The 15,344-nt window shown below is 45.5% G+C and overlaps 1 protein-coding gene across 4 annotated transcripts in view; it reads left to right on the top strand.

Annotated features, from left to right (window-relative positions):
* The window catches only part of MAF (MAF bZIP transcription factor), a 245,765-nt gene that overhangs the window by 2,283 nt on the left and 228,138 nt on the right, over positions 1 to 15,344 (top strand). The window contains exon 2 of one of the 4 annotated variants that reach the window (XM_083515073.1): positions 5,895 to 6,087. The exons of the other annotated variants lie outside the window; for them this stretch is intronic. Coding sequence (XP_083371199.1) covers positions 5,895 to 6,072 — 178 coding nt within the window. The 3' untranslated portion in view covers positions 6,073 to 6,087. Of the gene's footprint in view, positions 1 to 5,894; positions 6,088 to 15,344 lie in introns of those variants that run through there. 4 annotated transcript variants of the gene reach the window in all.

Below are 15,344 nucleotides of genomic sequence, written 5' to 3'. Positions count from 1 at the left end.
TTGTGGGGGCTCCTTGCTGGGCGCTTGTGTGTGTGTTGAAATCCAACTTTCCACCACCAACTCACTACTGCTCAGCCTTTGAAACCTGCCCTCCACTATATATATATATATATATATATATATATATATATATATAGTGTTAATGAAGTGTTTTTTCCTCCCCTTTTTACGTTTGCTGTGTTCAAAGTACAAAAAAAGTTACTTTTCCTTTTCACCATCCTGAGTTCTTCAAATGGGTTTTGAATCTGGAATAGACACATACACACACACACACACGGAAAGTTATTATAAAATTATTTTAAGACTTTGGCTTGCTGAGTTCCATCTGTTGTGCTAAACCTAGAGAATATATCTAGATCAACCTGCCAGATTGAAGCCCTCATCCACCTCCCATGTGTTCATGATGTGAGTTTTGGCCTTGCCCTGCCAAATGGTGAAACTTTTAGTATGCCATTAGATTCCCATACTCATCTCATCCATTTATTATGCTTGCTATTTTGTCTTAGCATCTATTAACTATGTAACTGTTTCAAAAGACTATGGGGAGAAAACAAAGACTATATATTGATAAAAGCCCTGCATGCTGGACATGTATGGTATATATATTTTTTCTTTTGCTTGGATATGGACTTCGGAGACTGTAACGGCATGACATTCATCCTTTTTAGTTTTATTGCCTCAACACTTTTTTGAACTGAAAACAAAAAAGTGCAACCTTTTTGGGGCTTCTTCCTCCCCATTCAAGTTTTCATCTACTCTGGAAACTGCTTTGAGTTGCTCAGAACTTCAGATTTCTTTTTAATGCATTGATACATCCCTTCTTTAAAAAGAAAGAAAAGGAGAGAGAGAAAAGCCCAGAATGGATTGTGATTACCCTTAATATGATTTCTAAAAAGAACTTTGGGGGGAAAGTTTTAAAACTTACGCATAAAAAAAGATTCACTTCCAATTTGTGGGTTTTGAAAACTATGCTGTTGCTTAAAGCAGTCGAAAATTTATGTTGGAATGATCTGCCCCATTTCTGCTATTTTTTGTTTTTATTTTCCTTTTGGCCATTGTCAAATGTTGGAATGCTCTGGGTTCCTGGTATATAATTTAATTCTAGCTTTTATTGTCTGTTAGCACCAGTTCAAATGTATGCTACAGAAAAAAGAAATGTTATAGATACATTCAAAAGAGTTAGGTCTGTTTAGCTGTAGATCCTTTTTAAAAAAATGATGCACTAAATTGTTGACTGTCTTGATGTTAAAAGGGGGTAGAATTTACAACGGGACTGGTTTTTTAAAAAGTAGTTTATACAGCATGTGATTGCAACTTAAGTATAAGTTGGGTAAATGTAGACCTTGCTATGCCACTGACTGTTTTTGGAAACCAAAGTATTAAAAGGGGAGCCCCCCCTCTTTATATTATTAATAGGGGTATTTTGTGTTCAAAATGTATGGTTGGGTTTTGTTTGGGGGCTTTTTTTTGAAATTGAAATATTTGGGACTGAATTGCACTAAGATATAACCTGAAGCATAAAATATAAACCATTACAAACCTGTCTAGGATGCTAATACGATTTATGCAGTTACAAAGATGGCATTACTGCTCAGTTTTTTTAAATGATGCAGATTTTTTTACAGTTGTATTGTGGTGCAGAACTGGATTTTCTGTAACTTCACAAAAATCACAAAGTTTTAAAGGCATTAATCAGCAAATTTTATTTTCAGGGAGTGATAATCCTGTCTTTAAAAAATGGAAAGTAAATCTTACCACAATAAATATAAAAAAATCTTGTCAGTTACTTTTTTCCCCTTTTACATATTTTGCTGTGCAAAATTGTTTTATATATTGAGTTACTAACTAACCATGTGTGATGTTCCTTATGTGCTTTCTTTCATTTTTCAACTTTACGGTTATATCAAAAAGAAAGAATAATCTACTATAATAAACTGCATTTTTGATTCTATATTCAGTTTCATTAGTTTGTAGCTTCCCTCACCACCATCAACAAAAAGTAAAGCCGGCTCTTTAAAAGTATTATATTGGGTGGGGTGTTGAGAGGGAGAGTGCTCTGCTAACACAGTTTATCTACTAAATAGATAAGATGGGTGAAGGAATGGGCTGCCTAAGTTTCAGGCAAGGTGGGAATTGCTGCCCACCAGAGCTCTGTTTTCTCACAGGTAGGTGAAGAAGCATGGCTTCTTGGGTACTAGGCTTAACTTTTTCGGTTCTGTAATATTTCTAAAAGGCATTCAGACTCTTCCCCTTCCGTGATTATTTAAGCCACAGGTCTCAAGTAAGAGTTGTGACTTTGGTTTTCATTGTTTTATGGTAGAATATAACAAAAGGAGGGGATTTTGCACCCTCTTGTTGAAGTCAGGTAAACTGGGCTGTGCATCCTAGGTTTTTCTTCTTACCTATTCCTTTATTGATGTTACAGGGAATTTTAAAGATGTGGCTAGAACCCAATGGACCACAAAACTAATTCACCACCGAGAGGGGCAGGGGGGAGGGCTTAACCCTGTTTAACCCTGTTTCCCCATGATGTGCAACTACTTTTGAAACAGGGTGTTGTTTTTCAAAAGCCGCTTGCGATATGGCGTAGGGCGGGAAGTTTGCCCATTCAAAAAAAGAAGTCAAAAATTCCACCAGATTCGCACTCTCTCCTCCTTCCTCCCATCCCCCAACACTACTCCCCATTCCATTTTAAGTGTTTTTGTTTCAGTCATTTATGGTGTATTTTGCTAGCCCATTTTTCTGGTGAACTTTCTCAGGAGAGGACAAATATAAGTAAGTATCAACAATGGCTGCCACTTTTCAAAGAAAAAAAGGATCTGGCGCTTTACCCTTGAGGACTAGAAAGGGAGACTTCTGTTGGGACCTTTTCTTTGTCACTGTCAAAAATCCTCCATAGAACACTTGATGCTGTGGTGTTCCTGTAGTGTAAACTGACTGCAATAGTATCTGGGAGTGAGCTAGATTTGCGTCCTGAGTTCCTGGATGGAACTCGGGATCTACTTTTCTGAATGCTCAATCCAGTTTTTCAAGATCTCAGAACTCCACCAGCTGTAGTTTTGCTTTTAAGTCACTTTGGGAAAGCATGCAGGAGAGGGTGAACTCTCCACCAACTCACCTGTTCCCTACACTACAACCAGCATTGGGGGGGGGGGACAGGGGAGTTGCAGGTGGAGGTGAAGGGAGGCGAATAGGAGGGGCTCAGGAAACTGCTGAGAACTAGGCCCTGTTTGAATTTGCAGGTGGGCTCTGTCCTGTAAAACTTTACAAGGTACTGCTTTTAAACCTGTGCTGAGCCAGGGCAAAGGTCGCCAGGCATTTAAACAAAGTTGTGGCCTCAATCTGAGACTAAAACAGAGGTAGTGTGTTGCCTGCATTTCCCCCTCACTGCTCAGTCTTGTTCTCTCTCTGGGAGTGAATTGGTGTGTCTGTAAATGTGTGTTTTACAGATCCTGTGGCCCAGGAAAAGCTTAAACCAAGTAGCCCTTTTAAGTGTGCATGGAGCATTTAGATCCACATTAATCTAGAGGGACTGGAAAGGCCTTGAAGTGTGCAGGATTAAGTTGCTGCTGCTGTTGCTGCTGCTGCTGCTTCTCTCTCTCTCTCTCTCCCGCCTCCCCCCATCTCCATCTACCTTTCTTTGACAACCACCTAGTTGCCCAACCTCCTCCTCCAGAAAGCCACACACATGTCCTTTAGCACTTGACCTTCTGATAGCCCAGGCAAGTTCGATAGGCTGCATCACTGCAGCGCTCTCTAGGCAAGTTAATGTGTAAGCGGAGGGTAAACTGCCTGCAATTGGCCAATCAGAAAATTATTTGCTCTTATAAAGATAGTAGGGCTTTCTCTCACCACCACCACTCCTCCTCTTCCCTCCCCCTTCGCTTCTTCAAATGTTTGAACTCCTTGCCAAAAGTTCCACAGACTCTCAGTGGCTCTCACCTTGCTGAGGTCTTTTCCTTAGCTCAGGCAGGCCCAATGCAGGGAAGAATTCACCTTGCCGCTTGAAAACTGTTAGGATTTCCCTTGCATAAGCAGATCTTACATTTGCAAACATTCTCTCCCCACCCAAGAAAAGAGGCACAGTTCAATTAGCATGTTATAGGGGGCATGGAGCAAAAAATAATCCCCATTTCTTCTTGCAAAAGCTGCAGCAGCTGATGCATCCCAAAGTTGCTTTCAGTTCCTGTTATGATTTCTAAGGAGAGAGAGGGCAAAATGAAGAATGGGGTAAATTGGATGTGTGTTTTGTCCCTGGGCCTTGGAGAACAAGCTAAAGTACAGGACAAAGTTTACAAGGAGGAGGAACCTACCCCCCTTGTAGGACATTGTGGGGGGAGAGAACAGCTCTGTATTCTGCAGTCCTCTATCAGCGGCCCTTTTATGAACAGCTGAGCCTTCTCCTTTTCATCATTTCAATGGGAAGGGAGGGTGACTTTTCACATTTTTACTTTATCAGAATTATTTTTTGCAAATGATGTGTAAGTAAGGAAATGGATCAAGATGTGTAACACAAAACCTTGAAGGCCAGGCATGTGGGCGGTGGGAGGAGCGGCTGCTCAAGTTTCATTTCAGGGAGGACGAGGTTTTAAAAAATAAAATAAAAAACCCACCCAAGGCCACGTCCCTCCGCAATGCTTTGCTAGAATCGCCCTGCTCTAAGAATAAGTTCAGCTCAATAGATGTCAGTGGGGCTGGGGAAGGGGCATCAGCCTGACCATCCACCTGCCACCTGCCATTGAGTTTGGTTAGCATCGGGTGCATTGATTCTGCTGCTGCTGAAGCTGAGGCCCCCTCCTCACGCGGCCCTCCAGGTCTCTGTGGTCTCTGATGCCCTGGCCTTCAAATCCTGGGTGAAAAGAAATCAGTGCCACGTGCAACCTGATCCTGTGCATGTTTACTCAGAAGCAATTCTCTATGACTTCAGTCCCATGGAAGTGTGGGCAGGATTGCAGCCGCCTTCTCTCCGTTGTGTAATGCCTCCGTTCTGTTCCCAGCCTTGTTGCCGATTTTCCCACCTGGATCTCAATGTTCACACATGTGATTTGCAAGCCCGCGTACAGGGTAGACAAACAACATTTGCTTGCTGTATATACTGCAGTAAAAGACAGGTTGCATTTCTATGCTCCTTGAACAAGTTTATGACTTATTCCCGAGTAAACACGTTCTTGACATCAGGGCCGTTCACTGTATAACACTTTTTGCTCCTCCCAAATGGAGTGCAATTGGCCAAGGGTGGAAAGTCATGCACGTTTACTCAGAAAGTAAACCCTGTTATTTTCAATGGTGCTTACTCTGGTGTAAATGTGCTCAGGCTCTCTACCTTTTTTTAATGGTTCACACTTGAGGGCAGAGTCCTCAGATATCAGTTCCCATCCACTCCGCTTTCTAAAAACAACTCCCCCCCCAACAGCAGCTGTGCAAGAAAGAGAATTGTCTCACTTTCTTTTCCTTCCTCCGTCTTTCTCAGCCCAAAAAACCCATCCTCCTTGTTACTATGTTTATAAAATAGCAAGATACATGATTCAAAAATAAAAAGTCTCTCCCCTCTGCTTTCCCACTCCACTTTCCTACTCCCCATCCCCTTTATATACCACAGATCTCATTTAGTAGATCACTTGCAGAAGGTCCGAGAGTCAACCCCTGGCATCTCTAGGTGGTGCTGGCCATGTCCCCTGCCTGAAATTCCGCAGAGCCGCTGCCAGTCAGTGTCGACAGTACTGGGCCTGATGGATCAATGGTCAGGCTCGGCAGAAGGCAGCTTCCCTTCTCTCCAATTGCCCCGCCACCACCCCACCCGGTTCAGCGGCGCAGAATGCATGCCTTTCTCTGCGCTCCTTCCGAATTCCTTTCTTGCTACCCATTTCCGCTTCTCTATCCTATCTGAATACCAGATCGAGCGCATCGGGCCTGCCTTCCTGGTTCGAGCGAGCGAGCGATGTGCCTACATCAGTGTTATCTGCTACCGCGTTATCCGGGACCACACGGCGGGGACGGCAGCATCTGCTGTGCTTGGGAAGGGAAGCCTCCATTTATCACGGGGGCCATCAGACAAGCGCAGTGAAACTCTGACGCCTGTTCAAAGGGTAGCCAGAAAGGCGTATTTCCAAGGGAGGAAGGTAGCAGGCACTTTCTGAAGAAGTCTTGTGGCCTCTTTTAAAAGGCTAACGCATTTTATGATGGCGCAAACTTTCATGGACTGCAGTCCACGAAATCCGATGCCAGAATAAAATTGGTGAGTCGTAAAGGGGCCTTACGAATATTTTGCTGCATCGATCGGCTCACACGCAAACACACACTTCCTCCAAAACCGGGCGACAGGCTTTTTAAGTCTCCCTCTTTTCCCACTATTTATATACGGTTTGTTTTGTTTTTTAAAAGACGTTTGCACTAATGCAGGTTTTCTCTACACAATACACACACACACACACACACACACACACACACACACACAAATGCATGGCGGCTATTTGGAGCAGCAGTCTGAGTGATGCCGTTTTGGCCGCTCCAGTTCTGCCTGGCCAGCTCGGCTAGCTGCATCTGAACACTGACACTCGGTTCTAGCTGGACTTAACTTCCCTATAAAGTATTTAGGATGACGAGGTTAGGGGAGTTTCCTGAAGGGATCTCCTCGGTAAAAACACAACATCAACGCTAGCAATAGGGGGACACCGGTTCAGGAATTTAGAGGTGCCAGCTGAATGCTGCAGGCTTACTTCGAAGTAAGTTTCAGGAAACTCTATGAGGTTTACTTTCAGGAAGTGAACCTGTTTGGAACCAAGCTGTCCCCGAGCCCCGCACCGATTTAGTTAACCAAGTAGGGGCTGGTTTTCTTCCAGTGAGTTCAGTGGCATTTAGCTGCCTGATTTGGCGTTTTTGCAGCCACTATCACAAAAAGTCTAGTTTAATTCTAACCTGAGCCGCTGGCCTGAAGCCCTGGACCTTTGCTGTTCACACCCATCTGCTAAAAGAGGAATGACAACGGGACCACCGCCACCCCTTTCACACACACGACTGCCGTCTAGGGAAATCCCGTCTGGGACCCAAAGATGTTTACACGCGCACTGTCTTGCTCGAATGAAACCGGATCCACCGGTTTTGTCTCTCTCTCTCTCTCTCTCTCTCTCTCTCTCTCTCTCTCTCTCACACACACACACACACACACACACACACACACACACACACACGGCGCAGCGACACACTCCGAATCAAAACCGCTTCATTAACTTCCAAGAGAAGAACCACGTCGCGGTTTTGGCGCAGCGTTCCCTCCTCTTCACACATCCCGCCCTATAATGATCACCCGCTTTCTGCGGCCCTTTGAACTGGCACACTTTTGTTCCAGTCTCTCTCTCTGACAATCCAGTTCTAGGCATGTTTACACAGCACCCAGTTCAATAGTCCCAGGTAAGCGAGGATGGGATCGCCCAGCCTAGATCTCAAGCCTCCCTCTTTTTCCCCTGAAGACAGGGTTTGATATCTAGCGATATCTAGTGCGTTTCAAATACACCTTGCTGCAAAGAAAGATTAAGACAGCACACACACACACACACACACACACACACGCATGCACGCGCACACACACACCCCTTTCCCAAGCATTTTTTTTCTTAGGAGTGCTCGATCCCCCGGACGGAGGGGGAGGGGCGTTCCGGATTTGCAGCGGTTTGTTGATTCAGACGCAACAAAGGCCGATTTTCTATTCTTAACGATCAGCAGCTGGACAGAGGGGCGTGAAGAAGAAGCCCGAGGTTTTTGCATTGTGCGATCACCTGGCCCCAAATCTGCTCCTTGGGCTCTCTCCCACCCTCTAGGCAGGAGGGAACTTTGGCCAGGGGGTAGAGGAGGCAGGTGGAGAGACGGTCGAGAAACCTGACCAGCCTCCAATAAATTCCTTTGGTCTTGCATGTTTGGATCGGCGAAGAGCTGAACTTAGGCTGGGAAACGTTTACCTAGGACCGGTGTAAGTCTTGCCGAAGTCAATCGGGCTTGTTTCCATGTAGACGCGCAGAAGATCGCGCTGACTTAGGACCCTTTGCAGCCCCTTCCTTCGACACGGTTCCTCGGGAGTAAGTCCCCGTAAACCCAATGGGACTTTCTTCCCTAGTCTATGTGCACAGCCAGAACTTTTGTAGCTCCGCTTTCAGGAGCTACAGCCGCAAAGCATCCCTTAAAAGCCACGATCCTCTGAGCGCCCTACGTGGGAGTAAGTTAAACTGAACTCAGAGCGACTTAGTTCTGAGTAAACGTGCGTAGGATCGGGCCTCGTAGCATCCACACTAAACTGGGAACACGCACGCACACGCCCTGACGGTTCCTCGTCTTCCCCGGAGTTTGTAGTATTTAAAATACAATTTCCTTGTCATGTTTACTTCACTGGGGATTGGCTACATCTGTTTGCCCATATCTTTCTTTTGTTCTTTTTCGGTATTATGCAAGTAACAGCGCGATCAGAAGAAAGCCTCACTGATGCTAGTGGGACTTACTCCCAGGTAAGTGTGCCTAGGCTCCCAGGGTAAGCATGCGTAGGATCCTGTGCGCACTTTCCTGGGAGTAAACCCCACTGAACACAGTGAGAATGACTTGCGAGCACGAATGCATAGGATCGGGGTGTCAGTCTCGCAGAGGGGTTCAGTGGTACTTTCCTTTCAAGGAAATATGCATAGGAGTTCAGCTTTGGCTGCTGGGATTCATTCAGGCAGTTTCCAAAAAAAGAATTATCATATATATATAGTTATATATATGTTTCTTAAGCCATATATCCTGAACTGAATCCTGTCCATCTGTTAACACTTAATCCTCACTCCGAAAACGCAGACACCATCAGCCACGTATCCATCCATAGGTACCCCGATTTACTGCCGCGCGTTCACGAAAGCGTAAAGGCGATTGAGAGCCACGGAATTTTCTCTGCAGCAAGAGTGACCCTACTAAGTGATTCCAGTATTGCAGCCACCATCGCCAACAAACTGGTTCAGACACGTGCGCGCCCCCCAATAAATCTCTGGCGCAGACACAGAAAGGCATCGACACGTGCCCGGTCGCCAAGGATCTTGTGGACTCCCACTTAAATTCCTTCACGGATCTCGTCTTCAGTAGATTGTTTCCGATTAAATCTCCTAAATAAAACTTCGTCGTTAGATTTGATGTAAAAGAAGGAGGTCCCGGTAGTAGGCACTAGGATATGTATGGGATTTTTTATTTAAGTTTCCCTCGTTTTAAAGTTTTTTAAAGGATGTGTCTTGACTTCAAGGAATATTAACAATCGAGACAGGATAAAGAGTTGGGTGTGCAGGCGCACCTTACTCGCCGGAGCGCCATTGCTCCGCGCGGCCTTAATGCTCAATGACAGCACTCAGCTGACCGGCGACGAAGAACTTCGATCCTGCAGGATTTTCCTGTGGTCAGGATCGCTCATTTCATGCCGCGCAGCTGGCCTGGGGATCTTTGAGGAAGAGGGATGAAGTCCCCCGACCCTCCGACATAAAGTGAACCTGCTTAGGACCACATCTTTTCCTCACATCCTTTCCTCAGGTAAAAAACCTGCAAGCCATCGCAGCCCGATCCTATGTGTGCTTAACTGGCATTCACTGCTTAGGATCTGCAGATTGAGGGAGAGGCGCTGCCTGCGGCTCAGTCTCAGTCCCGTGCGCTGCGGACCCAGGCGAACGCGCGGCATTAACGCCATTGCTCAGTCATGCGATCCTATTCATAATTACTCTAAAGTAAAGAGTTAAATGGAACTTACTCGCAGGTAAGTGTGGATTGGATCGCTGCCCTAAACTCACACTGTAGCAACTGCCCTTTCATAATTCGCTTCCTCCCTGGTGGAAATGGCGATAGTCGCTTGGAGAGCTGGACCCCTCCTGCCCGCAAAGCCGGCAGGTGATCCTAAGCCCTTGTGTGGCATGGGGATTCCGTGGAACTTCAAAGCATCTGTGGGCAAAATTGACACCAAAAGGCACACAGGTGGAAAATTAGGCGCAGAAGTATTCCCCCTCCCCGCCGGATCTTATAGTTGCTTCGTCGGAGGTAAACCCTGTTCCCACTAAGTTTGACGGGTCTGGCTCCCTATATCTCAGCATGGCGAGGACTGCGACGTTACAGGGCATAGCTGTCAACTTTTCCCTTTTCTTGCGAGGAATCCTATTAGGAATAAGGGAATTTCCCTTAAAAAAAGGGAAAACGTTGACAGCTATGTTACAGGGGCGTCCGATCCTCGCTTCCTCTACAAACGATACGGTGCTGGCTCAGTATTTTGCAGACTATCATTTTGCGCTCTGAGTCTCTTAAGCCACCCCCACCCCCCCAAACACAACTTGCTGGTTCTTTGGCTGGCAACTGACAGCGGGAAACTGAGCCCCACTTGAAACCTCGAGCGAGGAAGCGTTGCGGATAACAAGCCGGTTTGGGAATGCTTCAGGCTTCGGGACTTCATGGGGGTTGACCGCTTCTGAACCGGCGCGCTTTGTATTGTCCGGCGGCAAAGCAAGGATGAGAGAGCGAACCGGAACCTCCGCCCCACCAGCCCGCCCTCAGCCCGGGGATCCAGTTTTTGGTGCCTAGTATCGCATTCAGGGTGATTTTTCACGGCTGGAAAATTTTCTGCGGCAGAAATTGAACTCCCGCTGGGAAAGATTTAGATCTTTTGGGAATAGAATTTCTTTTTAGAGCCAATCTGTTTTCCCAAGTGGGTTGTGGCTGATCATTGCACTCCTCTAGCAAAAGGAGAAGTCGAGAGCTTAAAAAAAAGAATCCGACCAGCCTACAATAAGCGCAGATGTACTTTCCTTTAAAAAATCCCGCTGCCTGCACATTATACATGGAAAGCAACCTGGCTTCCCCCAAAGAACCATGGGAGCTGTAGTTTATACCTCGGAAAACTACAGTTCACAGCGCTCTTAACAAACTACAGTCCCCCAGGATTCCATGTGCTTTAAATGGGCTAAAGTGATAAATCAGTCTTCTGCCCAGCAAACACACCTGTTTGAATAGTAGCGTTGGAAGGGACCCAAGGATCATCTAGTCCAGCCTTTCTGAACCTGTGGGTCCCCAGATGTTGTTGAACTACAACTCCCATCACCCCTAGCTAGCAAGGCCAGAGCTCAGGGATGATGGGAGTTGTAGTCCAACAACATCTGGGGACCCCACAGGTTGAGAACCACTGATTCTAGTCTAAGCCCCTGCACTGCAAAGGTATGTTGCTATAGCCTGGCTCGCTCACCTTTCCATATATCTGGTATTATTTTGGTCCTTCTTTCCCTTTGTTTTTCTTTAACATGATGTGAGGTAGAAAGGAGGGACTTCTGATAACTAGGCGAGGTACTTGAGGTGTCTATCCTTTTCCCAACCCGGTGACATTTGGTGACAAGGAGTTAATAACATTAAGATGGGAGGTGTGAAGAATGAGATCTATTGCCCTGAGCGCCTTTGAGTTGGGGTGGTGTAGTGGTTAGAGCAGGGACATAGGACCTTTTTCAGCCTGAGGGCCATATTGTCTCATGTTCCTGGGGTCAGCAGGGCCAGAGGCAAAAGTGGGCTGAGCAATGGATGCAGCGCTTGCCTTTATACCGTAGGCTACATTCCAGGCAGGCAAAAGCCAGAGGTTTCTGCACAGGTCTCTCTTCATCCAGGAGGCAACTTCACAATTTTAGGACATGTTTTTGCCAGGCAAAAGCAACTGAAGAGGGCCTGGAGCAAATTGGGGGGCATTCTAAGGGTCAGGTGAAGAGACCAGGAGGCCACATTCAGCCCCTTCACCTAAAGTTCCTCACCGCTGGGCTAGAGCACCAGACTAGGACTGGGGAGATCTGGATACAAATCCCTGCTCATGCACAAAGTTTGCTTGTTCTCATTGAGTAGTGGGCCACTCACTCCCTTGGTTTAGCCGAATTTGGTTTTGTTTGTTTGTTTTGCTGTGAGGACAAAAAAGAGGAACTATGCAGGCTATCCTGAGATTATTGGAGGACAGCTAGACTCTGACTGCAGTACTGTAATAATAATAACGATGATGGTTTGTGATAATTATTATGCGAGTATGTCAAGCTCTGCTTGCTTAAATGGTTTTCTTAGCATGGCTAGTAAACTGCAGGAGGAGGCTACTGACAGCTCCAAGGTCTTATTGCTTATTCCAAGTGGCCTTTAGAAAAAGATTGACTCTATATATAGAATATGTCTGTTACTAGCTAGGTAGATGGTTGCCAGTAATCAATTTATTATTATTATTATGCTTATATCACGTCTTTTCTTCCAAGCAGCTGAAGGCGCACATGTCCTCCCACCCCCATTTTCTCCTCGCAACAACCCTGTGAGGCGGTGAACCCAAGGTCACTCAGCGAACTTGATGCCTGAGTGGGAAAATAACACGGGTTTCTCCGCATCTAGTCAGACACTCTCATCACTGCCCTGCAATGCGCAGTGCATGTGAGAATGGTCAGCAACTAGTGGCCTGTGGCCTAAACCTGTCCCATTCAGTGATGTCATTTGCTGCCCTTCAAATGCTAGCCTCTTAGAGAAAAGAAAGTTGTGAAGAACAGCACCTGGGATGCCAGTTATGGGAGCGGCCTTGTTCTGATTGACGAGGGACACCTGCTTATCATACTCCCTGCTTCTTCAGCAAAACCTCTTGCCGAGCAGCGTTCTGCGATCAAAGACAGCATCTGTCTCTGACCACTGGGCACTGCTATTGCCGGTTATTGCCTTCAGGCCCTAGTTTGTGAGCATCTCTGTGGTGTCTGCCTGGCCAGTGCTAGACTGAATACTGCTTTAAAAAGACTTGCTGCTCCAGCCCACTATGGCCATTGATGTGGTCATGTTTCCTTATGAAGCCCAATCTTAAGTGTGTGGTAACATGAGCGTAGTCAGGATTTTTTTTGGGGGGGGGGTCAGGTCTTTTGTTAGGGGGGCGTGATTGGTCAGTTAAGTATTTCTATTGTTTTACTTGATCTAGGGGGGCAGTTGCCCCTGCCCACCAGACTACACCCATGTGCAGTAATGAAAGACCATTTTAATCTGGCCTTTGCTAGCTGGAGGAGGGTAAAGTTTGATGGTAAGTAACACTGGTGAAATGGGGTGGGCAATGGAGGGCTAGCGGTCCAAACTCTTGATTTTGTATGTCTGTAGGGATGTGGGTGGCGCTGTGGGTTAAACCACAGAGCCTAGGACTTGCTGATCAGAAGGTCGGCGGTTCGAATCCCCGCGACAGGGTGAGCTCCAGTTGCTCGGTCCCTGCTCCTGCCAACCTAGCAGTTCAAAAGCACGTCAAAGTGCAAGTAGATAAATAGGTACCACTCCGGCAGGAAGATAAACAGCGTTTCCATGCGCTGCTGTGGTTCGCCAGAAGCGGCTTAGTCATACTGGCCACATGACCCGGAAGCTGTACGCCGGCTCCCTCGGCCAATAAAGCGAGATGAGCGCCGCACCCCAGAGTCGGTCACGACTGGACCTAATGGCCAGGGGTCCCTTTACCTTTACCTAGTTCACTTGTAGTCCTTTGGTGACATCCTGATTTTGATAATTTATCCAAGGCAGACAGTGGCCTTGCATATGGCAATTCAGCTCCTACAGCTGTGATGGTTTAGAGGCGTCTTCTCCAGCCTGTGACCCATAGTCTCCAACCACAGTCTCTGCTGGCTGGGACGGCAGAAGTTGTTGTCTAAAACACCTGGAGGGCATCAGGCTGGTTTAGGGAGAGAGATTCCTTGCCTCCTCAAATACTGCAACTATTGTTTTTAAAACTGACAGTACCAACTAGTTAATTGGTTGAGTCATTAGCTGAATTTTTAAAATGTGCATTTTTAACTTTAACCATAGTACTTCCTGTATTAGGAGTCAGTTCTGATAGTGTTGCCCTAAAGTATCTTTTTGTGCAAATGACTTTCTTTTTGTTGCAAATGGTGGTTGCAATTATTATCTCTCTGTGTGCATATCTATATATCTATATTTAAAGGCAACCACCTACTTCCCTCTTTCATCACATTTTTAGGAGTCACTTCTGACTAGGGATGGACAAATCTGACAATATAGGTTCCTCTCGGCTTCTATTTTTTCAGCCTTCAGTTCTTTGCATTTCCACATCAGTTTGCAATTTTATTTTCAATTCCTCCTGAAAATTCACCAGCATTTCAATGTGACTTTCTCCTAATACCTACTTTTCCCGTATGCATCCCCCCTCCCGAGATACACTGTTTTTTGCAAAGCAATTTTCTCTAATATAATGCATTTTTTTATGCTACTTCTACTGATATACGCATTTTTATGCACAGTGTACCCTAGTTGTAAATGTTACCTGGCTGAATTTCTGCAAAATTCAGAAGCACGTTCCATGTGTAGGATGGCTGTGCTTTGGTTTGTATATTGTTTTGTAAAGTGCAAATTAGGCAGGTTCAGTTTTAAATGACAACTGAATCAACCCCCCCTCCCAATCCCTTCTTCTGACACCCAAAGCTCTAAATGTCCACTGTTCAGACTCTGCCTTTGACTAGAGCTCTGGACAGGCTGAAGCCATGCTCATTTCCCCCCATATCCTCCCCAAAAGCAGCCTGGAATGTGCCTTGGGAAGGGAACATTGCTCTTTGCCTGCATTCCTAGTTGCCTGCATGTATCTGCAAATACGTCTGTCTTCTTTTTGGGGGGGGGGCATTGTATTTAAACTAATTGTTCCAAAGCATTACTTGCTTTTCCGTGCGATGGACCTATTGTCTGAAGCCATTTTCCCCAATATCTCTTTCGATATAACCGCAATATGTATTCCCATTGGTGTAATTAATTTAGTTGAAGGGGAAGGGAAGCAGTGAGTAGGCCAAAATAGTTAAATCACTAGATAGCTGAAATCAAATGTTAGCAATTGTGATTCCTAATAAATCCGAGTTTCATTTCCTCTTGCAGTGACTGTTTCACTTCGAGCCCTTCTGGAGTTTACAGCACATTTCATAGTTTTTGCCACCTCCTTGCTCACAGATAACACAAACACAGGAAGGAGAATCGGTTATGCATTTGATGGAGGCCCTTCTGCCGAGTGATTTTTATTTAGAATAAGAAAAATAAAATATTAGTTAGATCTGCTAAAATACAATATTTGTGTCATTGTAAATTGAAGATTTTCTTGGGGAAATGATTTGTAACATAGAACCAGATAATAGGGGAAAGGGAAACTTATTAAATGATAACTCTTATAGCAATGCTGCCAAATTATAAAGAGAGAGAGAGGTGATGATATCAACCATGTTAAATTAATAAATCTGTATTGCCTTATTTTACACCGAACTAATGCAGCATTTCTTGATTTTTGCCTCTCTATTAATACCCAATCATCAAGTAATTTTAATTGAATACTTGGATGCTGC

The sequence above is a fragment of the Podarcis liolepis genome (assembly GCF_965112155.1).
Source record: "Podarcis liolepis genome assembly, chromosome: 7".
In the NCBI taxonomy this organism is placed as follows: Eukaryota; Metazoa; Chordata; class Lepidosauria; order Squamata; family Lacertidae; genus Podarcis; species Podarcis liolepis.
The sequence above is the reverse complement of the archived record's forward strand: the minus strand, read 5'-3'. Positions and strand labels throughout refer to the sequence as shown.